The 26,953-nt window shown below is 40.7% G+C and overlaps 1 protein-coding gene and 1 pseudogene across 5 annotated transcripts in view; both read left to right on the forward strand.

Moving 5' to 3' along the window:
• Positions 1 to 3,553, forward strand: part of LOC118668613 — an 8,226-nt pseudogene extending 4,673 nt beyond the window's left edge.
• ZCWPW2 (zinc finger CW-type and PWWP domain containing 2) overlaps positions 1 to 26,953 on the forward strand; it is a 97,930-nt gene that overhangs the window by 22,168 nt on the left and 48,809 nt on the right. Inside the window, exons 1-4 of one of the 5 annotated variants that reach the window (XM_036332810.1) lie at positions 10,253 to 10,679; positions 12,551 to 12,608; positions 16,528 to 16,875; positions 25,506 to 25,665. In XM_036332810.1, the coding sequence (XP_036188703.1) occupies positions 16,595 to 16,875; positions 25,506 to 25,665 (441 nt within the window). In that variant the 5' untranslated portion in view covers positions 10,253 to 10,679; positions 12,551 to 12,608; positions 16,528 to 16,594. Of the gene's footprint in view, positions 1 to 10,252; positions 10,680 to 11,239; positions 11,480 to 12,550; positions 12,609 to 16,527; positions 16,876 to 25,505; positions 25,666 to 26,953 lie in introns of those variants that run through there. The other 4 variants (XM_036332811.1, XM_036332815.1, XM_036332814.1 and 1 more) reach the window with 4 other exon arrangements.

Genomic DNA, 26,953 nt, shown 5'->3' on the forward strand with positions numbered 1-26,953 from the left:
ACTCTGAGGTCCATATTATTTCAATTATTTCATAATATTATAAATATTCAATGCTCCTCTTTGGCAAGTATTCTTTAGATGCTAACACGATAGAAATTAACCTTCCCATAAGTGGATTTTCATGATGTGATAAATGGTATGCAGAGGGTGTAGAGACTGCTGGGGCACATAGTAGGGACATTGACTCCTACTTAATCATTTTTCAGGTTGGCTTAGACATCACTTCTCCTAAGTAGCCTGATAAACCCTTGGCCTATTGGAAAGTCTCAGGTGTGCTTAATGTGCTTCCACAGCATTTTGTAGTTGTCTCATAATATTACTTAATATTACTTGAGGAGAGGGATCTTATCTTTGCCTGGGCTCATGTCAAACCCTCAAGAAGTATTTATTTTAAAAAATATACATTGTTATTAATTTCACAGAGGAAGGGAGAGGGTGAGAGAAATAGAAACATCAATGAGGAGAGAAAATCACTGATTGGCTGCCTCCTGCATGCTCCACACTGGGGATCAAGCCGGCAACTCCGGGCATGTGCCCTGACCAGGACTGGAACCGTGGCCTCAATCACTAAATCATGCCAGCTTGGCAATCAAGAAATCAACCTTCCTTCCTTCCTTCCTTCCTTCCTTCCTTCCTTCCTTCCTTCCTTCCTTCCTTCCTTCCTTCCTTCCTTCCTTCCTTCCTTCCTCATAATGGTCTGAAACTGCAGCAAATAAATGAGAACAGTTTTAGGTAAGCTTTTAGCTATTGACGTGAAAAGGGATGGATATTTTCTTGTAATGTAGGAGGAAAGTTTATCTTTTGAGAATGAGGAAGATAGCTGGATATTTATAAAGGTTTCAAATAATCACTAAGGATGCAAGAGGAAAAAGAGAATATGAGTGTGGAATGGCTGCTTTTGGAAGACTATTTCTAGAAGAAAAGATGTTTAGTTTTACAAGCCAAAGACATACTGAAGTAGAGAGGGTTGCTGTATTTGCAGAGCTAGGTTCTCCAGTTCTCGGTTTAGTGACAGTAAATGATGAAGTGACTTTCAGAGCTGTTTGCAGTTACGTGAGACTCCAGAAGACTTTCACAGTGGCTGAGTGCTACTTGTGAAAAGAAAGAAAAAGCTGCTGGCAGGATAAAATAAAATCAAAACAAAAAACTGGAATCATGTGGTAGATACAAGGACAGGGCCCAGCCTGAACTCTCTGTATTGACACCAAAGAAAGTGAAAAGTTTATCTGGAAACAGGATAAAGAAGCAACCAGATCAGTGAACTGTGAGAAGAATGTCAGCCTCCGGATTCTGATGCCCATGGTGCCACCTCAAGTACTTCTCTAGCCCCATCTCCTGTTGCAGTTACCAGTCAGATGATGGCTCTCATGCAGATGGCTTCCGGTTCTAATAAGAACACCTGTCTTTTTCATTTTAACCTCACATGTTGGAAAAGGCAGGAAATAAGTTGTGGGTTTATCTATAAAAGACAATTTGGGGAAATCCCTTTAAACCTTGCTGCAGCAATAAGAAAGCAGTGTCTGAGAAGCTGAAGGAACAGCGGCCAGAGCCTCTAACCATTTCCACTGAAGAGTGGTGCCTGAGGTTTATGTAGAAGAGGAACCAAATTTCGGAAAAGTGGTTGTATTAGTTCACCAAAGCTACCATAACAGAATAATACAGACTAAGTGGTTTAAGCAGCAGAAATTTATTTTCTCACAGTTCTGGAGGCTGGAAGTCAAAGCAAGGTGTCCTTAGGGTTGGCTCTGTCTGATATCCTTGAGTTAAGGATCTGTTCCAGGCCTCTCTCCTTGGCTTATAGATGGTTGTCTTGCACCTGGGTCTTCACATCATCTTCCGTCTGCAGGTTTCTGTATCCAAATTTTCTCCTCAGATAAGGACACAAGTGATACTGAATTAAAACCCGCCCTGATGACTTCATTTTAATTTAATTACCTCTTTAGATACCCTTTCTCCAAATACAGTTAAATTCTGAGGTACTGGGGTTTAGGACTTCAACATATAAAATTTGGGGGTGGGTGGGGATATAATTCATCCCTTAACAGTGGCTTTCCCATTTTTGACTTTTGCTGTTTTCCAAAAGGCAATTTCTAGAATGGTTTTGAATTGGTGGTTCTTTTCTCCATTTCTACAAACTCTGAAGCCAGAGTTAAGTACTGTATCTAGCTTACTAAAATAGAAACCAGTTTAATAGTTAAGATACTGAGAATTTCATAGGTAAGTTAAATGCTGCTATAAAGTGTTATAAAGTCTTTAAATCCCCTTCTAATGAATTAAATCAAGGGAATTTCAGGGGACAGAGATAAGATTAATTGTATGATAAACTCTATGTAGTTTTATCCTTCTATATTGAAAAGTAGTGGTTGAGGCATTTTTAAATGATTATTGCCTATACTTGTTTTTCCTGATAAATATAAATTTGTAGTAACTTGGTCACATAGGCTTGTCACTGGAAGTATTAATAATTTTGAATTAAGGTTTTGGCAAGGTTCTAATCACTCAAACCTTTACTAGTGAAATATACAGGACAGACTAAGCTTTCTAGTGTCAGTACCTTGAAGAAAGTAATTCCTAAATATACATAGAGGTAACTTGACTATCTGTGTTGCATCCTGTGTTACCTCCCTCTGTGTTAATATTTGATAAGGTATTTAATTTATATGAGACTTCTAAAGCAGAACCAAAGCTCCTCTTTGGGAAAACTCACACTTTTAAGATAAGGGATCTTGTAGGAATATACCAAAGTACTACCATGTAGTAGCTAATACATTCTATTAAAATGTTACACTATATGAAAAATAAAGTATGTAGGTCATCATGATAACAGCACAAAGGTTAATGCTTCTTGGGGTACATTTCTTAGAGGTTTTACCACATATGTAAATAGTTGGCTTTTATTTATATTGTATGGCTGATGATTTCACTGAAAACCTGCACAATTCAGTTTCAGCTCTGGATTCAATTGACCGTTGTGAAGTATTTATACAGTGGGCATTTGGTTTGTTTTAACCTATTGGGATTTTTTTTTTCATTTCATAATAAATAAAATTTCTGGAAGAAAGAGGTGTGTATTAATGCTGAGCGGGTTGGTTTTGGGATGGATCTTTTAGTCAGGCTTTTGAAATATTGCGATGTTAAGTGATTAGTGAATCCTGAGTGTGACGCTCTTTAGTTCTAAACTCTTTATTAAAAACCTCTCTCATTTGAGCCCAAACCAATGTATTGTCATTGTCACTTTTCTAAAAGTTCAGGAAGGAAACATCACCAGTTCAGAGTTTTTATAATAAGAAAAAAACATTTTGCCTACCTTATTAAAATGTGACTCAGTGCTGATTTTTAAAATGGCTTCTAAAACTTGGATAGTATAGCAGTAAGCAATGAATCATTTTTATGGATATCCTGTAATTTTATAGTTTTAGTCTAAAATTAAAATTCTATACTTCTTCCTTTTGGAAAAAACCTACTTACCACATGCCACCATATACACAAAGTGAGTTGGGTGGGATCTCTCCTTAGACTTTGATATGTATAAGAGTCTTAGTCATTATCATCTCTCTCATGAGCCTTATTTGAATATTACTTTGTACATTTTGGCTAGTATTGATGATATATTCTATCATCAATTCTATATTCTATACTACAATATGGATTATCTCTATGTCTGTATTTCTTTTTTACTATACCCACTCAAAGTTTTCTTTTCTACCTCCCCCCTTTCTTTGGTCAAGGAATGTATTACGTAGTCATATACTTTGTATTAATATATTTGAAATCACAAGTCTGTTTCATGCTTTTATGTTGTTAGATTCCGATTATCAGACTTTTACTAGGATATTAAATAGATTTAGTCTTATTACAAAATTTAAAGACTGTAAACAAAAGCAACCTTGAGGCTTCCCTGCTTTCCTGAAGTTCTTCTACTGAGTACATTCACCTCATACTTTAGGTATTTCTGAATATTGATCCAAGTGTCTGTATATTGAAAATATTTCATCCTTGTCTATTTCTTGCCTTTCAACTTATTTTATGGAGTTTTTATAGTTTATTAGTAACCCTGTGCACGAATCCGTGCGCCAGTAGCCTGCTGCCACCTTCCAGTAGCTTTCCACCTGCTGCCCCACCCTGCTGTATCTCCCCTTACCACCCCCTCCCCCCTCTCATAACCCTGCCCCCTCCTGTAGCTCTCTGCTGCCTGCTTGTAGCTCGCTGCCCCACCCTCCTGCTGATCCATGATCCGGTAGTTACGCAGTCGGTCATTACGCTTCATGGCATAACGACCATTTGCATATTATATTTTTATTATATAGGATTTGCACAGAATCTCAACGTGTTTATCAATTTTTTATGACTTTTGTGTTTTACATACAAATACATTTTTATTTCAGTGTTATTTTATATTTTTTTTACATTATTATTTAGTCACTGAAGTTTTTTTTATATAAATGGTGCGAGATTGAAATTTTATTTTTTATTGTAAAAATCATGAATGACTCTTGATTTTCTCACATGCTTTTGGGGCAGCAAATGTTAATATTATATGGTTTTCCTTGTTTAATCTGTAATGTGGCATGTCATGCAAACAGTGCAGGTGGCCAAGCAGCATACCTTTCAGCCCTGCTGGAGCAGCATTTCTCAGAGATAGTCACAGACAGGGATCCGTAGCTCAGTGGATGAATCTCTTTTGCCTCATTCCACCTGAATCAAAACATAGAGATCTAATAAGGTCTATGACAAACTTCATTGTAGAAGGACGTTGACCATAAGCTATGGAGCTTTTAATGAATATTAGAGAAACACCAGCTACTTCCTTAGCATGATCAGGGACCGGAATACAATCTATCCTATATAATAAAAGGCTAATATGCAAATCAACCGAATAGCAGAATGACCAGTCACTATGATGTGCACTGACCACCAGGGGGCAGACGCTCAATGAAGGAGCTGCCCTCAGTGGTCAGTATACTCCCATAGGGGGAGCGCCGCTCAGCCAGAAGTCAGGCTCACGGCAGATGAGCGCAGTGGTGGTGGCGGGAGCCTTTCTCGCTTCCGTGGCAGTACTAAGGATGTCCAACTGATGACTTAGGTGGGCCTAAGCCATCAGTTGGACATCCCCCAAGGGCTCCCGGACTGTGAGAGGGCGCAGGCCAGGCTGAGGGACCCCCTCCCCCCGAGTGCATGAATTTCGTGCACTGGGGCTCTAGTATCCTATCTAATAATAGACAAACATGGTAATTAACCATACCTCCGACACGCTTCCCATTGGCTAATCAGGGCGTTATGCAAATTAGCTGCCAACCAAGATGATGGCCGGCAGCCAGGCAGCTGAAGCGAACAGGAGGCTTGCTTGCTCCAGTGAAGGAGGAAGCCAAGGTTCCCCGCCTGCCACTGCTGTGCTCAGCTTGCACTCTAAGAAACAATGTTGAAATTATAGAACCCAAACAAACCCAGATCCCTGCTTTCAGCAGCGGAGGCCTCAAGCTGGAGCCGAGCCTCAGAGCTAAAGCTGGCTCTCAGCTCCAGTGACAGCCATAGGAGGTAAATAAATCCCAGAAGAAAAAAAGAAAAAAAGGAGAGGTTGGGAGCTTCAGTCACCCGCCAGCCTGAAAACGGCCCTCAGCCCCTCACCCAGACTGGCCAGGCACCCAAGCAGGACCCCCACCCTGAAGCAACAAGATGGCGGCTAATTTGTATAGGGAAGGCGGGCGGTAGCGCTTGAGGCTGTCAGTGGTCTGGGACCCAGATCCGTGACCTGGTGGGAGGGGCACAGTGCTTGAGGCTGTCCATGGGACCAAGACACGGATCTGTGACCATGCCGGGCGGGGGGCAGCGCTTGAGGTTGTCCGCGGTCCTGGGACCTGGATCTGTGACCCTTCCCAGCGAGGCAGCAGCTCGCACAGGGGTGGATCGGCCGGGGTTGGGCAGGGCAGGACGCCAGGCTTCCACCCAGCCCCAGTCACTCTGGGCAGGTGAGCAGCGCAGAGAGCCTCTGGACAGGGGAGGCAGGCTGGCGGAGGGCGGCCTGTACTCCCCACATGGCGGTGATGACAGCTGTGAGTGCGCCAAGTGGAGCCTGCAGGCTGAGCTGAAGTAGCACCTGCAGGCCATCAGCGCCCAGGAGTGGCTGCGCAAGTCCCGCCTCCTGGCCCAGAAGGTGCAGGATCACAGGGACAGCCACCATGGCGGGCCAGACTGACGTCCTCCTGACCGCACCATGGGGGTTTGCGGATCTGCAAAGCCAGAGGCCTCCGGTGTGCACATCCCCCACTGGCGTGCGAACATCCCCCAGCACACTGTCACCCTCCCATGCCTGCAACAGTTGCAAACCAAGGCATGCACAAGTTCCCCCCACCGCACTTCTATCAACCCAGCATGCCTAACACCCCCGTAGTATGTGCACACATCCCCTCTGCTGCGCTCCCGTCTTTTGGAGAGTGTCTGGGTGTTCTGGGTGATGAGGGTGGGCGCCTGTGAGATGACAGTGAGAGGGCGGAGTGGTGATGCCCTGTTCCCACGGAGGCCATTGCAGCTAGGAGATCACCTCTTGGGGGTTAATGCAGGTGCTGAGGCAGGAGCAGGTGCAGATAGACACACCTGATGGGCACGGGCAGCCCTCGCTGAGGTGCCTTCGGTCAGCGTTCAAGATCAAGAACCCAGAGGCTGAGAGGAATTCCGTCCTCTCAGTGAAACAGTGGGACAGTCGGGGTGACTGTAGAGGAGGAATGTGCACTTTGGGTGCCAGCACCCATGAGCGAAGGCTGCCCTGACTGAGCCTCGCTTGCTTGGGGCCTAGCGCACTCCTGCCGGGCAGTGGGTGACAGGACATGCTTTTCCGAATTAATGAGAGAAAACGTTGATTCTCCTGCTGCCCATGAAGGTGGAAAGTGAGTGGGGAGACATGTGGGGAGTGAGCAAGGTTCCCTGTCTGGGGGTTCCAAATCTACTGTTGGTTTCTTTAACCGCTGACTAGAGATATACAGGGTGTCCCCCCAAAATGTATACACACTTTGAATACCTACTAATTCCAATGGTTTTAAGCATAAGAAAGAAACAACAATGGAGCTGTTATCTGTTAAAAGTGTGGGCACAAACAGGTAGTTGGACATTCCCTGAGGGGTCTCAGATTGGAGAGGATGAAGGCCAGACTGAGGGGCCCTCCCCCCCCCCCAGTGCACGAATTTTGTGCACCGGGCTACTAGTGTATATCTACACTAATAAAAGAGAAAAATGGTAATTGGCGTATGGCGCTACGCTTTTCATTGGCTAATCAGGGCTATATGCAAATTAACTGCCAACTAAGATGGCAGTTAACTGCCAACAAAGATGGCGGCTAATTTGCATATGTAGGCACAATGCAGGGAGGCGAAAGGGAAAGCAGGAAGAAACCCCCTGCCACTGACAGTGATCGGAAACCCGGGGGGAGCTAAGAGGTGGGGGGCAGGGCAAAGGCGGCTCTGGGGCCGCCTTTGCCCTGCCCCCCAGCCATGATCAGAGAATCAGGCGCCTTTGCCACCCTGGCCAGTGATAGCAGGAAGTAGGGGTGGAGCCAGCGATGGGAGCTGGACACGGTCGAAGCTGGCAGTCCCGGGAGCTAGGGGTCCCTTGCCTGGGCCTAAGCAGAGCCCACGATCGTGGGGCTGCTGCCACTGCGGGTCCCCACTGCCCGGGCCGGTCACCTAAACCAGAGGCGTTAGGCCTGGGCAGGGGAGGAGCCTGCAACTGCGGGGAGCTGGGGGTCCCCTGCCCAGGCCTAATGCTTCGGCCAGAGGCGTTAGGCCTGGGCAGGGGCAGAGCGGGAGATCGCGGGGAGCTGGGAGTCCCCTGCCCAGGCCTAATGCCTTAGCCAGAGGCGTTAGGCCTGGGCAGGGGCAGAGCGGGAGATCGCGGGGAGCTGGGAGTCCCCTGCCCAGGCCTGACACCTCTGCTGGAGGCCTCAGGCCTGGTCAAGGGGCCGATCCGGTAATTGGTGATCGGAGGGTGATGAGGGTCAACTCCTCTGGCCGAGGCATCAGGCCTGGGTGGGGGGCAGAGCTGGGGATTGGAGGGATATGATGGTCCCCTTGCCCAGGCCTGAAGCCTGGGTCAGAGGCGTCAGGCTTGGGCGGAGGGTGGAGCAAGCGATCAGAGGGAGATGGGGGTCCCCTGCCCAGGCATGATTCCTGGGCCAGAGGCCTCAGGCCTGGGCGGGGGTCAGAGCCAGTGATCGGGGGGAGATGGGGGTCCCCTGTCCAAGCCTGACACCTCTGGCGGAGGCGTCAGGCCTGGGCAAGGGGCCGATCCTGCGATTGGAGGGTGATGGGGGTCAACGCCTGAGGGCTCCCAGTATGTGAGAGGGGGCAGGCTGGGCTGAGGGACACCCCCCCACACACACACCCAGTGCACGAATTTCGTGCACCGGGCCCCTAGTATATATATAAAAGCCTAACTGACCATTATGATCAGACAGCTGGACGACCAGCTGGTAACTATGAAGTGCACTGACCACCAGGGGGCAGATGCTCAGTGCAGGAGCTGCCCCCTCATGGTCAGTGTGCTCCCACAGCCAACTTCCTGCGGCCAGCCAAGCTCCCACGGGTCCCTCCCCCTCAGCCAGCCCCAATTGGGACTAGGACTGGGCGAGACAGCCCTGATCACAGGCCAGACCAAGGGACCCCACTCATGCACGAATTCGTGTACCAGGCCTCTAGTAGTAATATAATGTGGCAGAACTTTGATTCTAGCACAATTCTGATAGCATGGCATTCAAGGTTGATTGGCAGTCCCAGCCCAACTAAAATCTAAGCCTTGTGAGTACAGTTAGCTTCAAGATGTTGGTTGTTAGTAGTGGGATTGCAACATGGTAAGCCATATCAGTATACATGATTGGGCTAGCACCAACCCCCTGGCTGGCATGATGGGAGCTGGAGGTGGCATTGAGATCCAAATGTTGTTGGCCAGAATTGATGGCCACAGTTCATTTCCATGGAGCTTTGTGGGACATCACATTTGTGAGGCCATCTTTCAGGGGACCAGTCTTGGACACATTAATTACTTCTCATTGAATATTTGTCCATGACTAATTTTTCTCTAACAGATCTGATTCATTTCACAGATCTTACCTGCTTTAAGTAGGGTTTTTACAAGTTGACTTTTTAAAATGAGAACCCGGAGGCTGAGAGGAATTCCATCCTCTCAGTGAAACAGTGGGACATTGAATATTTGTCCATGATTAATTTTTCTCTAACAGATCTGATTCATTTCACAGATCTTACCTGCTTAAATTTCCTTTTGAGTTAAATATATACAAGGTATCCTCTAGTAATTTAAAATTTGTAAAGCCCTGTAGTTATATATCTAACTAGAGGCCCAGCACATGAAATTCGTGCACGGGTACAGTCCCTAGGCCTGCCCTGCAATCAGGGCCATCTTCCCCAGCTGCCCGCAGCCGGCCCTGCCCCCCGCTGCCACCCACCCCCGGTTCCCCGTTTGCCATTGGGTGATCGGTGCTTGACGACCGGGGAAAGGGACCAAGAAATAGTGAGTCTCATAGTGACTGGTCCAGTGATTGTTCTGCTATTAGGGTCAATTTGCATATTACCTTTTTATTACATAGGATATAATTTATTCCTGAATTTTTTCTTTTTAAGGAACCAGCTTTTGGTTTTACTGATTGTTATATACCAAAAATTATGTACACCTAAATTCATATGTTGAATAGTGTAAGAGAATTCCAAATAATTCTTTATCATTTTAAAATTGTAAATATATTGTTTTTAAACTTTGCTAGGTTGATATATGACTTCTTCGGATTCATCCCAGTGGAACCCCTATTTCTTTTTGCTATTATAGACCTCACCTTTCTTCTTTGTAGTATTTTTTATCCTTCATAAAATCTTTCTGAGAATAATTTTTTAAAATTCCCCCTCTGGGAGTACTGCAAAACTTTCAAACTTGACTGTCCTTGGTACAGATGCATTTTTATTTCTATTACTATTCACTATTATATTTATTTTTTTAAAAAGCATCCTTACAACCTCTCTATGAAATAATAATTTTTTAAAAAATATATTTTATTGATTTTTTACAGAGAGGAAGGGAGAGGGATAGAGAGTTAGAAACATCAATGAGAGAGAAACCTCAATCAGCTGCCTCCTGCACACCCTCCACCAGGGATGTGCTTGCAACCAAGGTACATGTCCTTGAGCAGAATCGAACCTGGGACCCTTGAGTCCACAGGCTGATGCTCTATCCACTGAGCCAAATCGGTTATGGCTGATATAATAATTTTGCAGATAAAATTACAAGAGTTTAAATGACTCTCAAAGTTATATAGCCAATAATTGGAAGAATATGGCCTACTCTTAGACTTCCCTATTTTCAGAGCTGATAACATTAGATTTGGGTGGTTAGGTGGGAAGGTCAGTGAAACAGTCTGCTAACATTTGCCAAAGGGAATTTATATCTGCTATCATTAATTGTTTTGAAGATTGTGATAAAAGCATCTTTCATGAGAGATACTGGAAGACATCAGTCTGAAGGCTCCAGATGGAGATTGAAGGTGATGAAGAGTGCCACATTTTAATGACTGGCAAGAAATACACCTTGTAGACTAATATGATTTCCTACCTAAGGGAGATAACATATGAACCAAAGACAGAATAAACACTGAAAACCAACATTTACTGCAAAGAAAATAAAGTTTAGTAAGTCTTCAGAGCTAACAAGACTAACAGTGATGAAAGGGGGGCTGGTGAAATTTAAACTCTGATATGTGGCTAAAAAGAACATAGAGGAGCTGATAATCCAGCACAGGGAGTAGAGATTTTTGAAGAAAAACAGCCAGAATGCATCAATCGTGAACCATTAAAGCAGGACAACTTTTTAGAGGTCATCTAGCTCTACTCTCCTTACTTTACAGATGGGGACACTGAGGCAGTCTGAAGATTACACAGCTGGAAAGTTGCATAACCAAGATTAGAAACTATTTTTTTTATTCCAAGTCCTCATCCTTTTCTACTGTCTCTTGATTATTATAAAATTTTAATTTATAACATTAAAATTATTCAAGTTCTCTTTGAAAGTAGGCAGGCTTAGTAATGCAGTCTTTTTAAAAATATGATCTTATTGATTTTTAGAGAGAGAGAAAGGAAGAGGGATAGAGAGAACCACTGATGAGAGAGAAACATCATCGATTGGCTGCCTGCTGCATGCCCCCCACTGGGAATGGAACCCATGACCTCTTGGTTCCTGGGTTGATGCTCAACTGCTGGGCCAGTAATGCCCACTTCATATTGAGGATCAAAAGCCTACAGAACGCCAGGAGGATTTACCACCCCCTCCTCCTGAAGTAGAGCCTGTAGAGCCTGTAATATTTAAGGCCCCAGATTCTCACCTCCGATGTGGGAAGGCTTATCAACTAGGTCCTTGGTTATGGGATCAGGTGTCAGGCAAGCTATGCTACAAGGATTGCTTTTGGCTTGCCCAGTTATGCAAGATCAGCAAGGTAATTGGATGCATGAATCGCTCTCCTTTAATACCTTTAAAGAAATAAGGAAAAGTGTTAGAGAACATGGGCTCACAGTTCGTTTATAAAAGGACTCCTTAAAGCCTGGTCTGAAAATGACCATAGGACGCCATGGGACTGGCAGGTTTTGGCTAAAAGGACTTTAGATGCCAGTCAGTATCTATTATGGAGAGCAGGATATGATGAGATCTGTGAACAGCAGGCTGACCAAAACAATCTAGTGGGTGCTGGTTACAGGCGAGATATTATCTAGAAAATAGAAGTGATTGAAATTGAAATTATAAGGCTGAAATGCCCCAACTTTGAAAACAGCAATATAGATACCATTACTTTTCTCAAACCTAGAGGAGTTGTATTATCTGGGATAGCCTGTGGTTAAAAATGGATTACTTCCTATAACAACAATGTTGGAGAGCAAAAGAAAAATGACAATTTTGTTTGTTTGTTTGGAAGAACAGTCATTTTTCTCATTCACATACAAACAATAAAAGCAATTTCTATTATAAGTAGCCATTTATCTTCATTCCTTTTCTGTATGTATTTATTCACACAGCCTCATTAAATTCTTATATTGTTCAGAACTCCTTGGGTATGTTGTAATTTTACCATCTGGGATGCATCAGTCATAAAATGTATATACATTGTAATAAAAATTGATGCTTCACAAGAATTCACATTGTCTGTACTCCATCTTACAGACCTTTGTTCTGTTGAACCATGGAACCATGTAATATTTCTATTCAAGAAAAATTGATCTTATTTTTTTTCAGGCTCTGCTATAACATTCTAAAATAACATTCATTAAATACAAAAATCTTTAGAGAATTTATGTAAAATCTATATGGAATTTTCTTATTCTTTAGCTCATGATTTTCACTTTAATACTACAAATTATATATAATGATTATACTGTATTAAGTTTTCTAGAACTGTTTAATGGAGTTCTGCAGACCTTGGTGGTTTCTTTAATAAATTCAATTTAACTAGTAATGCATTGTAATGTATTGTTACAAATAAAAATTGCTCACTAATCCCTTTCCCATCTGTTAGAATATTTATCCAGTTCCAGATGCTTCACAGAAGTGTAGGAGAAATTGAACAAAATTAGGTAAGTGATATGAAAAATCCCTGCATGTAAAGCACTTTATAGGCATTTTGGAATCAATATACAGAAGCAATTTTTCCATCATCAATTCATTCATTGCTGGCAACATAAACATACTGCCTCTTCCATTAGATAGCTTGCAGTCTAGTGGTAGGAAGTAGTCATTACACATCACTATAATATGAAGCAGAATGTTATACATACCAGAAGTTAAGATGACAGGAAGGTCAAGCAGGGAGAAATTGCAGCTGGTTGGGGATATCCAGAAAAACTTCTTAAAAGAGATGGTATTTGAGGTAGATTTTAAAAGTGGAAAATTTACAGATTATGATACAGTAAGGAGGATAACATGAGCCAAGACATAGAGACAGAACACATTGGATATATTTGGGATATATCAAATAATGTAAGTTGATGCAGTTAGAAAGTTTAAGAAAAGAAAGTAATGCAACCATTTAATGAGCACCTACTGTGTGCTGTGCCTCTTACTTCATACCATGCATGCATTATTTTAGTGAACATTCAGAACACTCTATGAGGTAGGTGCTGGTAGTAGTCCCACTTTCCAGGTAAAAGTATTTTAAATGGTTTGCCCAAGGCCACACAGCTATTCAGTAGATATTCTTAGATCTTAATGTAGGTCTGACTGGCATAAAACCCATACTGTTAATCACTATATTATAGAGTTGCTTTGTTTTGTGAGGAATAGTTTATATAATACTAAAATCTTTACAAGAAATGCTAAAATTTTTCTTTAAGCTTAAATGAAAGCGAATTAGTAATATGAAAACATGAAAGTATAAAACTCATTGGTAAAGGTAAAATTCAGAATATTATGTAATGGTGATGTGTAAATAACATAATACTCATAAATGTTAAAAGACAGAAGTATTTTGTCTAGCTACAAACCATTTTAATGTATACACAACATAAAAATATGTACATTGTGATATCAAAAACAAAATGTGGGGGAAAGTAAATGTGTAGAGCTTTTGTATGCCAGCGAAGTTATCAGCTTAGGATGGACTATAGAATGTTTTATGTAAACTTTGTGGTAACTACAAAGCAAAAGCTTATACTGGATATACAAAAGATAATGAGAAAGGAATCAAAGAATACCACTACAGAAAATCACAAAGCATGAGAGCAACCGAAGAAAAAAGGAACAAAGGATCTATACATCCAGAAAAGAATAAAAAGGTTACTAGCCCTTTTTTTATAAAAAAATACTCTAAATGTAAATGGACTAATTCTCCAATCATACCTTGAAAGTGAAGGGATGAAAAATAATATTCCATGCAAATGGAAACCAAAAGAAAGCACAGGTTATGATACTAATATCAGACAAAGTAGAATTTAAGTAAAAACTTGAAAAAAAGTCAAGGTTATTATATAACTAGGGGCCCAGTGCACGAATTTGTGCATCTTGAAAGGAACTGTGGGCCACAAGGCTGCAGTGGGCACAGGGGCGGGTCTTGGCCAATCCTCCGTGTCCCTGCCCAGCCCCTCCTGCCGCGGCCCCTGACCCCAGTTTGCCGGCAGCCCCACTTTCTCTGCCACCACTCCCACACGCTGATGATGCCGGCCCTGCTTGCACCCGCTGATGGCATGGAGCAATTGGGGCCGGAGCAGCAGTGGGTGCAAGTGGCAGCTGCTGCTCCAGTCACCCCTCAGGAGCAGGGGGAGATAAAGAAGCCCTTAGGGGTGGTTGGGGTCAGCAGCCACTGCTCTTACCCACTGCTGGCGTCCGGTGCTGGCCCTGATCACTTGGCGCCGGGCTTCGGCACTGGCAGCGGGTGCAAGTGGGGCCGGCGCCGGCAGCAGGTGCGAGTGCTGGGTGTGACCGTGACGCACGGGAGCAAAGAATTTTCAGTAACCACCAGAGGCTCGCCCTGATGACAGCGACCAGTGCCCCGCTGTGGTCTGGTGCCCCCACTCACCTACTCTACCATCCCGCCATGGCTGATACCCACCATGTTCTGGGCTCTGCTACCTGCTGCCGATGCCTGCCATGTTCCACGCACCACCTGGTGGTCAGTGCACATCATAGTAACTGGTTGTTCGATTGTTCTGCCATTCAGTCTATTTGCATATTAGGTTTTATATAGATAGATGATGAAGGTGTTAATTTATCAAGAGGATTGAAAATATGCATCCAGTGTTGGAGCATCAAAATAAAGAAGCTAATATTAATGGGAGAAATAGATAGCAATATAATAATAGGGGATTTCAATATGCCCCTATCAACAATAGATAAATCACTCAGACAAATTAAATACAGGACCATTTGACATAAAGTACACTTTAGATGAAAAGAATCTAACCTATAGAGAACATTCAATAGTAGAAGAATACATATTCTCAAATATACTTGCAACAGTCCTCAGGATAGATCATATGTTAGGCCAACAACCAGCCTTAACAAATATAAGAACATTGAAATGATATCAAGCATCTTTTCTGACCACAATGGTATGAAACTAGAAATCAATAACAGGAGAGAAACTGGAAAATTTTCTTTGGATGCATTCACATGAGTGGAATTAGTAGGTAAAAAATTGTGAATTGTGTCAATTGTAATATATTGGCAGTTTTTTTCTAAAGCTATTTGTAGTTATCCTGGAAAGGCCTATGATAAGTGAGTTTCAAAACATGTAATTAAATCATGATTTAAGAGCTTTTTTAAATGGTGCATATTCTTGGCTAGTAGTGTTCTAACTCAATATAGTATATCTAAGTTTTTTTTTTAATTTAAAAAATAGGTTTTGCATTGCAAAATAAGATGCTAATATTTTTACTTGTATTTTATTAATTACAGTAATTATTAGTTTAACTATATTTTAGTAGTATGCACATAGCAATTATTGTTGAAGTTAGAAATTTGAGGCCTTAATCATACAATGCTAACTTTTCTTATAAGTTTAACATTTTTTTTTCTTTTTTAAAATATATTTTATTGAGTTTTTACAGTGAGGAAAGGAGAGCGATAGAGAGCTAGAAACATCGATGAGAGAGAAACATCGACCAGCTGCCTCCTGCACACTCCCCACTGGGGATGTGCCCGCAACCAAGGTACATGCCCTTGACCGGAATCGAACCTGGGACCTTTCAGTCCGCAGGCCGACGCTCTATCCACTGAGCCAAACCGGTTTCGGCTATAAGTTTAACATTTTTATAAGAAAGCTCTGCTAAATGTTCTTTTTCAAATCACTTAAATTATAATAAAAGGTAAAATTATACATGCAAATATTTTTTAATTTTCTTAAAGCATTTCAAATTTTCATATGATGAAATGTTTTTCTGCATTTGATTTTCCTCAGAATTTGAAAAAGAATGGTCTAATCAAGCCATGCTGTAATATATATACTCAGAGGCAGTACTGCTTAGTAGGTAATATCACCGAATTTGGGACCAAACTGCCTTCATCTTAATTCTACTCTACCATATATAAGCTCTGGAACCTTAAACAAATTTCTTTGCTTCAGTTTTTTCTTTAAAATGTTTCTTTAAAAATGGTTATACTAAGGTTGTTGGGAAGACTATGTAAGTTGTGTGCATGAGTCACTTAGAACGATACCTGGATTGTAACATTCAATAAGGCTTACCTATTTTTTATGGCAAAAGTATTGGATATATACCAGCTGTGTGTGATATGGTTGATTAATAGATATTAACCTCTAGTCTTCTGCTTCATCATACTATTCTTGTTTTTAATTTTGGAGCATTTTGAGCCCCAAGGAATTGATGCATCTATTTTGCTTCTGGGTAAGTGGAAACACAACATGCTCAACATGTATAATCTTTATAAGGATAGAGAGTAGGTGGGCAAAGAGGGTATTTAAAGAGCTATTTTTCAGATTTTGGATTGAACTTTTCTTATACTCTTGAATCCTTATTCTTTTATTTTCCTCTTATTTTCCAGATTAAATTCATTTACAAAAAAAGAAAAAATTTACAGTAAGATAATAGTAGATTGTCGTAACACTGCAATGGATTCCTCCATGGAAAACAGTACATATATAAACAAAATGTGGGTTCAATGTGAAAGTTGTTTGAAGTGGAGGTTGTTGTCAACTGAGGATGCAGCCAGAGTTGATCACAATGAATCATGGTATTGCTACATGAACACTGATTTAAAATATAATAAGTGCTCTATTTCTGAAGAAGACTTTCCTGAAGAGTCTCAATTTCATCGAAGTGGATTTAAGATTGTCTATTCACAGATACCTGTTGGTAGCCTGGTTTTGGTAAAATTCAAGAATTGGCCAAGGTAAGATTTTTGCTATCATCATATATAATAAAAGGCTAATATGCAAATTGACCAAACGGCAAAACAACTGGTCGCTATGACACGCACTGATCACCAGGGGGCAGACGCACAACACAGGAGCTGTCCTCTGGTGGTCAGTGCGCTCCCACAGGGGGAGCACTGCTCAGCCAGAGAAGCCCTGAGCCGGGCTCATGGCTGGTGAGGGCAGCGGAGGTGGCGGGAGCCTCTTGCCTCTGAGGCAGCGCTAAGGATGTCCCACTGCTGGCTTAGGTCCTAGGGCTCCCGGACTGCGGAAGGTGCAGGCTGGGCTGAGGACCCCCACTCTCACCCTCCGCCCCTGCCGAGTGCATGAATCTCAGGGCCTCTAGTTATTTTATAATAAACTGTTAAGATATAGTCTTGCTAAGTTTATGAATTTTAAAACTTCTAAAAGAATCAACTTTTTTCTGTTGTTTGTCTAATTTCTTATTGTTTCCTGATGTCATCATAATTCTTTCCCTGATTTCTTTGGGTTTGATTCTACTTTTTCTAGTTTCTTATATTGGAAACTTAGGTGACTGATTTAAATCTATTTTTCCTCTTATAAGTATTGCTTTAGCTATATCTCAAAAATTTTAGTATGTTATATTGCCACTGAGTTTGAAAGATGTATTAATTTTCTTAGTATTTCTTCTTTGAAATGAGTTGTTGGAAGTATGTTTTAAAATTACCAAATATTTGGGGATTTAAAAATAACTGTTACTGAGTTCTAATTTAAATCGATTGTAGTCAGTTTCATTGAACTGTATTTTATAGCCCAGTATGGCCTATCTTGAAAAGAATGTGTATTCTGTAATTGCTGCCTAGAAACCTAAAATATATTATTATTTTTCTCCTACCCCTCTTTCTTCTTCCTCCTCCCCCTCCTGTTCCTTCTTCCTCTTTCTCTCCCTCCTTTTCCTCCCCTCCCCCTCTTTCTTCTCCTTTTTCTTCTTCTTCTTCTTTAGATTTTTGAATATTTACTATTGTCTACCTCAGTGTTTCCCATTCCAGATTGATTTTTTCCAAGAATGTAATGTGCAGTATACATATAGTTTCAAGTGTGTTTTTTTTTTCCAATTACTTTTTAAAATTATATTTATCCTGTTAACATTGTTTTGATGTTCTTATTTTGGGACTTACATATATTACTTATGGTAGATCTTTGTTTATCATTGGTATTTTTTCAACTCTTTTCATCTTTTCATTTTTAAAATTTTAATTATTTTCCATCTTTTATCTTTCTGAAGGTATTATCAATTGAATGTAATGTCTTTTGTGTTTCTTCCAGATTAGTCTTTATTGAAAAATTTTGAAATGTTTTTATGAGTTTTGTCACCTGTCTGTTCAAATCTTCCTTTTCTTCAAAACCTACATTTTTTAGTTTCTCTAATTCTAATTTATATTTTTTCACAACCTACATTATTTCCTTAATTTGTATTAATTCAACCTTTAGTGTTATATTCCCACTTTTATTTGTACCATCTCTTTTCTTTATTCTTATTGGTCCTGCCCTATTAAACTTGGAATATACTCCCAACGGTTTCTCCTCAGCATGAGCTTTCGCTCTGAAAAGGAGCTCTGTCAGTTAGTCTTAAGTGCTCATAGGGCCCAGACTGCTCTAACGCTTTCAATTTTGTTGCAGTCCCCCTCACAATTTTGACTGCTGTACTCAGTTTGACTTTCCAAAGAGAACTTATGGTTTTAAGGTTCTTATGTCACAAACACATCAGAACTCTGGTTGCCTGCCCCCTCCTACTTTGTTCTCTCTCATATATAAAGATGCTAATAATGTGGATCTTGTAAGTGTTGGTAGTTTGTACCTACATTTTGCATGTGTATAGCTCAGTGGTCGGCAAACTCATTAGTCAACAGAGCCAAATATCAACAATACAATGATTGAAATTTCTTTTGAGAGCCCAGATTTTTTAAACTTAAACTATATAGGTAGGTACATTGTCATTAACTTAATTAGGGAACTCCTAAGCTGGCCTTTGCTAAAAACATCCTCATTTTATAATAATAAAGCCACCAACACAAAATAATTACAATTCTTAAATTGATGCAAAAATACCTGTAGGATTTGCAGCTGTTTGGAAAAATACAGGTAACTTTATGCTTTGAGTAGGTACTTTTGTCACCCACGCGCAGTTTGTGGACGCGACTAGCACTAACCACTGCACAATGAGACTGCTGACTGATTGGCTCACTCAACTCAGGCATGAATCATGAGCACCTCCCCCGTGCTGCATATCCGCAGCCCGCCTGCCCTGCGTCTCCTGTCGCCCGCCCGCCCGACACCCCCCACTTCTTCTAATGCCACTTCAAAATAGACTCGCCCAGGCCGAAAACCGACTTCTGCGCATGGGCCACGAAGTTTCAATCGCACTGTACGTGCGTGCCTGCACGTGGTATTTTGTGGAAGAGCCACACTCAAGGGGCCAAAGAGCCACATGTGGCTCACGAGCCGCGGTTTGCCGACCACTGGTATAGCTTATCAATTAGTTTTGTTATAGAGGTTTTGTGTCAGGTTTTGCCTTTCTGTTATAAGTGTTCTGCCTGTATTTATGGGAAAATCAGGAGATTCTAAAACTATAACACCATTGCTGTCTTCTTCCCAGAATCCCTTGCTATTTTATATTACGTTCTCCTACTTAACATTCTTAAATCTGGGATACTCTAGCTCATGTTACCTTGTTTGCATTCATATTGAACTATTTTGCATGAAGAATATGTTTGGTTTCATAAACTGTGGTGAGCTTATTCTAACATACACCTAAGACACACACAAGAGGACTTCAAGTCATATACCTAGATTTGGGTTGAATTATCCTCCAAAATCACATTTTAAAGCTCTAACCTCAGAATGTAACTGTATTTGGAGTTAGTGCCTTTAAAAAGGCAATTATGTTAAAATAGGCTCTTAGGGTGGGCCCTAATCCAATCTGAGTGATTTTATAGGAAGAGGTGATTAAATACAAAGAGACACCAAGGATTCACAGAACAAATACCATATGAAGCCATCTACAAGTCAGGGAGAGGTTTCAGGAGAAACCAACTCTGCTGACACATTGGTCTTGGACTTCTAGCCTCCAAAATGGTGAGAAAATTAATTTCTGTTGTTTAAGCCACTCGGGTTGTGTAATTTTTCTATGGCAGCCATAACAAACTAATACATTTAATATCTTTGCAAATGTGGAAATTACTCTGAGATTTGTACATTTCGTTGCTGAGAGCTTGTCTAGGTATCAAATGTGAAATACTGTATGGGTGTGTGTATACATATATATACATATATATGCATATATATATGTGTATATATATATATATATGTATATCTTCTATATATATATATATATATATATATAAAACCCTAACATACAAATAGACCAAATGGCAGAACAACTGAACAACCAGTCGTTATGATGTGCGCTGACCACCATGGGCACGCGGAACATGGTGGGTGTCGGCAGCAGGCAGCAGAGCACTGAACACGGCGGATGTTGGCATAGCACAGTGGGATGGTGAAGCAGGTGAGCTGGGGTGCCAGACCAAGATGGGGCGCTGGTCACTGTCATCGGGGCGAACCTCTGGTGGTTACTGAAAATTCTTTGCTACTGCATGCCATGGTCCCGCCCAGTGCTTGCACCTGCCAATAAAGTAATACTTTCTTTTCCTACAGCAAACTCTATGGAAAATCAAATTAAAATAGTTATATTTACATCCACATTAAGTGTGTGAATTAGCACACACTTATGTACTTATAAAAATACTGATGCAACCTCTTGCCTTTGGACTATGTCTCTCTGCTTTGTGGTGGAGATATCTGCATGTACTAGGAAGAGAAAAACTATCTCCATAATGCTTAAGCAGCCTTGATTTTTAAAAATTTCAAATAGCATTGTATTCAACTAAAAAGAGCATAGAAGTTAAAAGTAAAAGAGAACAGTGCATATCTTATTTATTATAGTAGGACACATTGTCAAACAGAAGCTAGGCTCTGTTTAGGATAACTACCTTGGGCATATTTACACAGACATACAAAGCTTTCTCATGAATATGAAAATTAGTTTATAGAAAATGTATTTGCATCCTAATGTAATGTAGTAAAACAGTTTAGTAATAAAATATGTCTTTAGGTTAACAAACCAGTCCAGTGATACATTTTAGATATAGTATGTAAATTTATAAATTGATATTTCTACTAGATCCTTTCAGTATTACAAATTATTATTTAATTACTTTGTATTTTTTGCCTATGGATTGATATAGTGTGTGTGTGTGCACGCACATGTGTGTGTATGGATGGGAAATTTCTTCTCCCCAACAACCCCTGCATTTAGGCACAGCCCAGAGATTTCTTGACAAGTATAATGTTCAGTTAGTGATGATTCCAGCTCATCTATTCTGTTTCTCAAGGATTAGGAATGAGGCCCAAGTAAAATGTGCTCTCCTCTTAAACATCCAAACCACAGTTAAAAATAAGTCATGTACTTCTCATTGGAAATAAATAAATTCATGCTTAAGTTTCAATTCCTATTGAGGGCAATAGCTATCACATTAAAGATCATTTTCCTGGATAAGAAATGTGTAAGATATCAGTTTCTTCATAATATACTAGAGGCCTGGTGCCAGAAATTTGTGCACAGATGCAGTGCCTAGGCCTGGCCAGTGGTCAAAGCCCGAGCGTCTGGCAAGGAAGGGCAGGTCCCAGCTGACCTCTGGGCCCTGGGCAGCACCTGGGCCCCCGCATGCCCCCCTCCGCCCGAGTCATTGGGCCCCCACCTGGCTCCCTCAGTGCCTGGGAGCCCCACCTGGCTCCCTCAGCCCACCCCTCCCCCCCCTCCCCCGCTGCCACCGCCACTGGTTGCTGTCTGGGGGGCGATCAGGCCCCACTCAGCTCCCTCAGTGCCTAGGAGCCAGGCGGTGGCCCCACTCCCCACCGCTGGTCGTCATCTGCGGGGCGATCGGAGGGTTGATCGGGTCCCACTCACACCCGCCTTGGCCTGGTGTCGCCTGCCCACCTGCTCCACCATCCCGCCATGGTCCCGCTCTCATTGGGGCCCATTGGGGCTGGCAGTGCCTCCACTGCCGCCCACTGCCAGCACCATGTTGCCGACGCCTGCCATGTTCCATGCCACCCCCTGGTGGTCAGCACACGTCATAGTGAGCAGTCAAAATCCTGGTTGAACTGGTTGAGGGGACAATTTGCATATTAGGCTTTTATTATATAGGATTTGCACTTCCCCTTGAATTTACCACTTGTTCTGCCAAAATGTTCTCCTTCCCTCCTAAGGGGATTATAACACCAGATACCTTTTTGACTTTGTTGTATTTGTACATTTTACACCTACAGATTCTAAAATTGATCATACACTTCCCTTGTAATTCTGATACACTTCCATTGGGCTGCCTATTCTTACTCTCCCTCTTCACCTTTAAGCTTCAGAATTTCACATCAATATGAAAGTGAAAAATTGGGAAGTAGATGTGCCCAATGTGCTGTCATCATTGACAGTTTTGGAACTGAAATTGAAGTCAGAGTGAGGGCAAAAATGGACATCAGCTTTTTTGAATCACAGCAAGTCAGAGAAGATGATAGATGTAGCAGCTGCAGGGAAGTAATCATGTTTTCTACATCTACTGCCTCTGCTCGGCTCTTCCTACCGTTAGGAACATTCTGTGTTAGCCGAGATATACAGACTAGGAGTCATGATTCCTTTGCACCGCCTGGAGAAATACAAAAGTGCCAGAGTTATTTAGACATTTGACAGAATTTCGCATAATTCATCTCTGAATCAACATGCAATATTTTCTATAATATAGCATATTTTTAATAATGAACAGAAGCTTTTTTCTTTTGTTGGCATTCAATAATTTTTAAAGTCATCTTTTTTTAATATATATTTTATAGAGTAGTGATTTAGATTGAAGACTCTTGGGCCCAATAGGTTTGATGTAGAAACAGTTATATCAGAATTTGTGTCAGAAAAATACCAGCTTATGTTACACATAATTGCAAAATATTTCTTTATTTCATGTCTTAAGTGTTAGAAATCCTGAGACTGACAGTGAATGGAGTAGTTGCTATGCATAAATTTGCTATTGTTTGGCAATGATCCTTTTAAAAATTGCTGTGAGGTGTACATCAGTAGTATTAAGCGTGAGCCCCTTATATTTTACAAAAAGTTTAAACAAATATAATGTAACAATCAGTTTGGTTCTTTTAAAATAGCTGTTAATTGAAGCACATACTTGTTCCTTGGTGTTCAATAAGTTGGGGGTCTCCATTGCAGCTGCCACTTATTCTTAGTCATTTGTCTATTGAAGTCTTCTTTTGACTGGGTTTCTTCAGAAAGTGGATTTCCAACTTAGTTTTAAAAGATGAACTCCACTTGAGTTTTACTCTTTTTTTTAAATACATTTTATTGATTTTTTTACAGAGAGGAAAGGAGAGAGATAGAGAGTTAGAAACATCGATCAGCTGCCTCCTGCACACCCCCCACTGGGGATGTGCCTGCAACCAAGGTACATGCCCTTGACCAGAATCAAACCTGGGACCTTTCAGTCCGCAGGCCGACGCTCTATCCACTGAGCCAAACCGGTCCCGGCGAGTTTTACTCTTAAGCACAGCACAATAAGAGCTTTCACATGTTGTTATGTGAACCCGATAATAACCAGACAGTCTTCATTTAAGTCCTGAACCACCGTTTGTTTTCCGTTATCGTTTCCTTTTCTTCCAAATTATTAGGCTTGTTTGGGTTCCAGATAGTGTGACTCAATCTGTAATCCTCTAGTCTAGCCCCTCTTCCATGATGGAAGGTTACCAAGGCAGCCTTCTACCTCCCTTACCCTTAGAGAGGCCCAAAGCCACAGGACTCTGCTCAGCATCAGGGAACAGTGGATAGCTGTTCCATTCTCACACTCTATCATCTCTGGTGACTGGTGCACCTAAGTCACCACCTCCTTGCAGTTCTACTTGGGACTTATCAGCTTCCTGGGATCAAATGTTTTTACCTTAATGCTAAGCATAAACTCTTTTCATTAATCTATAATCTGTGAAACTTTTTTATAAAAGTTGGCTATGGTAGATACATTTCTATATTTATAACTTTTTGCAAAAATATTTTTGTATTATTCCTCTACTTCTCAATGGTACCAATTATCTTAACTATATACGGTTGTATTAGTTTGCTAGGGCTGCCATAGCAAAGTGTCACAGACTGGGTGGCTTAACCCAGAAAATTATTCTCTCATAAATTTGGGGACTAAAAGTCTGAGGTCAAGGTGTCAACAAGGTTAATTTCATCTGAGGCTCTCTCCTTGGCTTGTAGATGGGTCTTGTGTCTTCACATGGTCCTCCCTCATATTGGATTACGGCCCACCTTTCAATTTAGTTACTTTCTTAAAGGTGTTATTTCTAAACACAATCTCATTCTGAAGTATTGGGGGTTAGGACTTCAACATATAAATTGAATTGTACACAATTCAGTATATAATGATGATACTTCAAAATATTTTAATTTACCTAAAAACTAAAATGTGTAAAACACATGTTTGTTTCAATTTAGTAACTGCACAGTGAGGAACCAGAGTTACAGTGAGGCCTCATTACCTGCTGCAGGCCTCTTGTCTGGGAGAAGGCAGAACTAGAGTCTGGGTCTCCTGATTTGAACCTTGTTATCTTTTTACTCCATAGTGCAGCAAACTGAAATAGAACTTGATAATTGTACAGATCTTTGAATGTCTGGGTATATTAGATATGTATATTTTGGGTCATGAACTATAAACTTCAGATTTCTATTGTACATTATTTAGTCACAGCTTCCTGACCTTATTTAGTACCTTTTTCCCTGCTTTATTTTCTGAAGAATAGTAGGTCAGAGTCTAGAGAGATTGGTAAACTAGTTACAACTAAGTTGCCAAATGAAAAAATAAAACATACCAAGGAATTTCTAGAGATTTATGTTATTTAAAAAAAACCCTAAAGATTTATTTTTAGTAAAGGATAAATTTTATTTCCGGCACTGAGGATTTTTAGCAATGTGGTCACCTGTCAATGGAGCAGATGGGGGGGCGGGGGAGGGACAATATTGACTGCTGAACTTACTTCTGCTTGTCCCACAGAAGTTACAATCTCCAGAGTTAGCACAGCCTGAGCTAACAGTACCCTTTTGGCAGCCCTGGCTCAGGAAATGCCAACGCTCTCCTACCCCTTCAGAAGCCCTGTCAATGGGTTAACATTTTAGTAATTAGTCATTCTGATTGGTTAGAGTTGAGTCAGTCCTGTCATGATTCTGATGAATCTTTTTTCTCTTAGCAATACCTAAGTGTCTCTTACAGACCCTGGAGATCATCCCTTTGTCTTATAATTCTTTCTCATATCTCATGTATATCTTAAATATGTGACTATTTCAAAGCTTTCTATATCTATAAAGGCACAACTGATTACTTGTATCAAATGAATATCCTACTTTTAAAATGTGAATATGTTAAAGTTTAATAATTTATTAAATTCAAAGAAGAAAGTTTGATATACAAATATGACAGATATATTGATGACTGCCTTTTTTAAAAGCATAAAAATAATTAAATATAATTTTCTTTGAAAGTTGGCCAGGGATACTTTGCCCTGATCCTTTTAGAGGTAAATATGTGACCTATGACCTGGATGGAAATGTTGAACAGTATCACATAGAATTCCTGGGTGATCCCCATTCAACATCATGGATAAATGCAACATTTGTTGGACATTATAGTATCACATTGAAGGTAAGTAGAAAGATCAAAACTTTATTCTTCTTGCACTTGTTTTTAATTATTGCCATTTTGTCTCAGATCTTAAAAGATACATAATGATTAACTTTTATATTTATATAAACAAATAGTATATACTCTTTGTTTTAAACTCATTTTAATTTTTAAAGCAGTTTTTCAAAGGAAGTATGGATATAAAAACAGTTATGGGGTACTTTAAAATTTTATTTTTCTAATAGAAATATAGTATAAATCAACTGAGGACTTCGCATAATTGTGTTTTGAAATAATTTTATTTGGAAATTTTTTAATTCTTTTGAGAAAACTCTAAGTTGTAGCTAACAGGGAAAATTACTTATGTAATGAAACCAGATTTTCAAATTTCAAATGGAATATTTCATTATACTAGCTCTATCAGTATCTTTTTGATTCCTTTTAAACTTTAAATCACACAGTCCAATTAATGAATAGACTGGACTCTCAGGTTGATGAGAATAGGTAAACTGGACCTGTTTCTATGGATTTGGTTTAATTATTATAAATTAGCTCAGCTATCTGTCTGTATTTTAATATTAAAACTTTTCATCTGCAAATCATGCTTTCATTAAAAATCTGATGTCAGAAATGTGGATTCCTTTTCCTCAGTTTGGATAGTGTCTATTTTTTAATGAGAAGCTTACGTATTCAACTACACATATGAGTGTATGTACATTTAAGGCGTGCCCTTTAACCCACACTATAAGTAAATCTGTGGAGATTTGAGGTACTTTAAAATGGGCTTTTACTCTGTCTTTGACATAAGCAGTGTATTTGCCCATTTCAGCTTGAAAACAGCTGGAAGGAAAGGCTGTTTTATTTCAGTGTGGAATAACATCGCTTATATTCATGTCACGGGAGTTGTGAACCAGTCATCTTAATGTGAGCACCTTCTGGACTCTGACTTCTTGGATGTATGCCTGGGTACTTCTACTGATAGTCACTGAAGACAGGAAGGAGTGTTCTCCCTTCTCTGTCCCCTCCCCTTCTAAAGGATGGGGAAGTCTAGTTTCTCATAAAGCAGACCTTAGAAGCTTAGATATTTGATAATGTGATAAAGAGTGGGACACTTTTTTTTCAAACATATTTTTTATTGATTTTAGAGAGGGATAGAGAGATAGAAACATCAATGATGAGAGACAATCATTGATCAGCTGCCTCCTGCACTATCCCCTACTGGAGATCGAGCCTGCAACCTGAGCATGTGCCCCTGACCGGAATCAAACCTGGGACCCTTCAGTTCGCAGGCTGATGTTCTATCCATTGA

This window comes from Myotis myotis, unplaced genomic scaffold (assembly GCF_014108235.1).
Source record: "Myotis myotis isolate mMyoMyo1 unplaced genomic scaffold, mMyoMyo1.p scaffold_m19_p_13, whole genome shotgun sequence".
In the NCBI taxonomy this organism is placed as follows: domain Eukaryota; kingdom Metazoa; phylum Chordata; class Mammalia; order Chiroptera; family Vespertilionidae; genus Myotis; species Myotis myotis.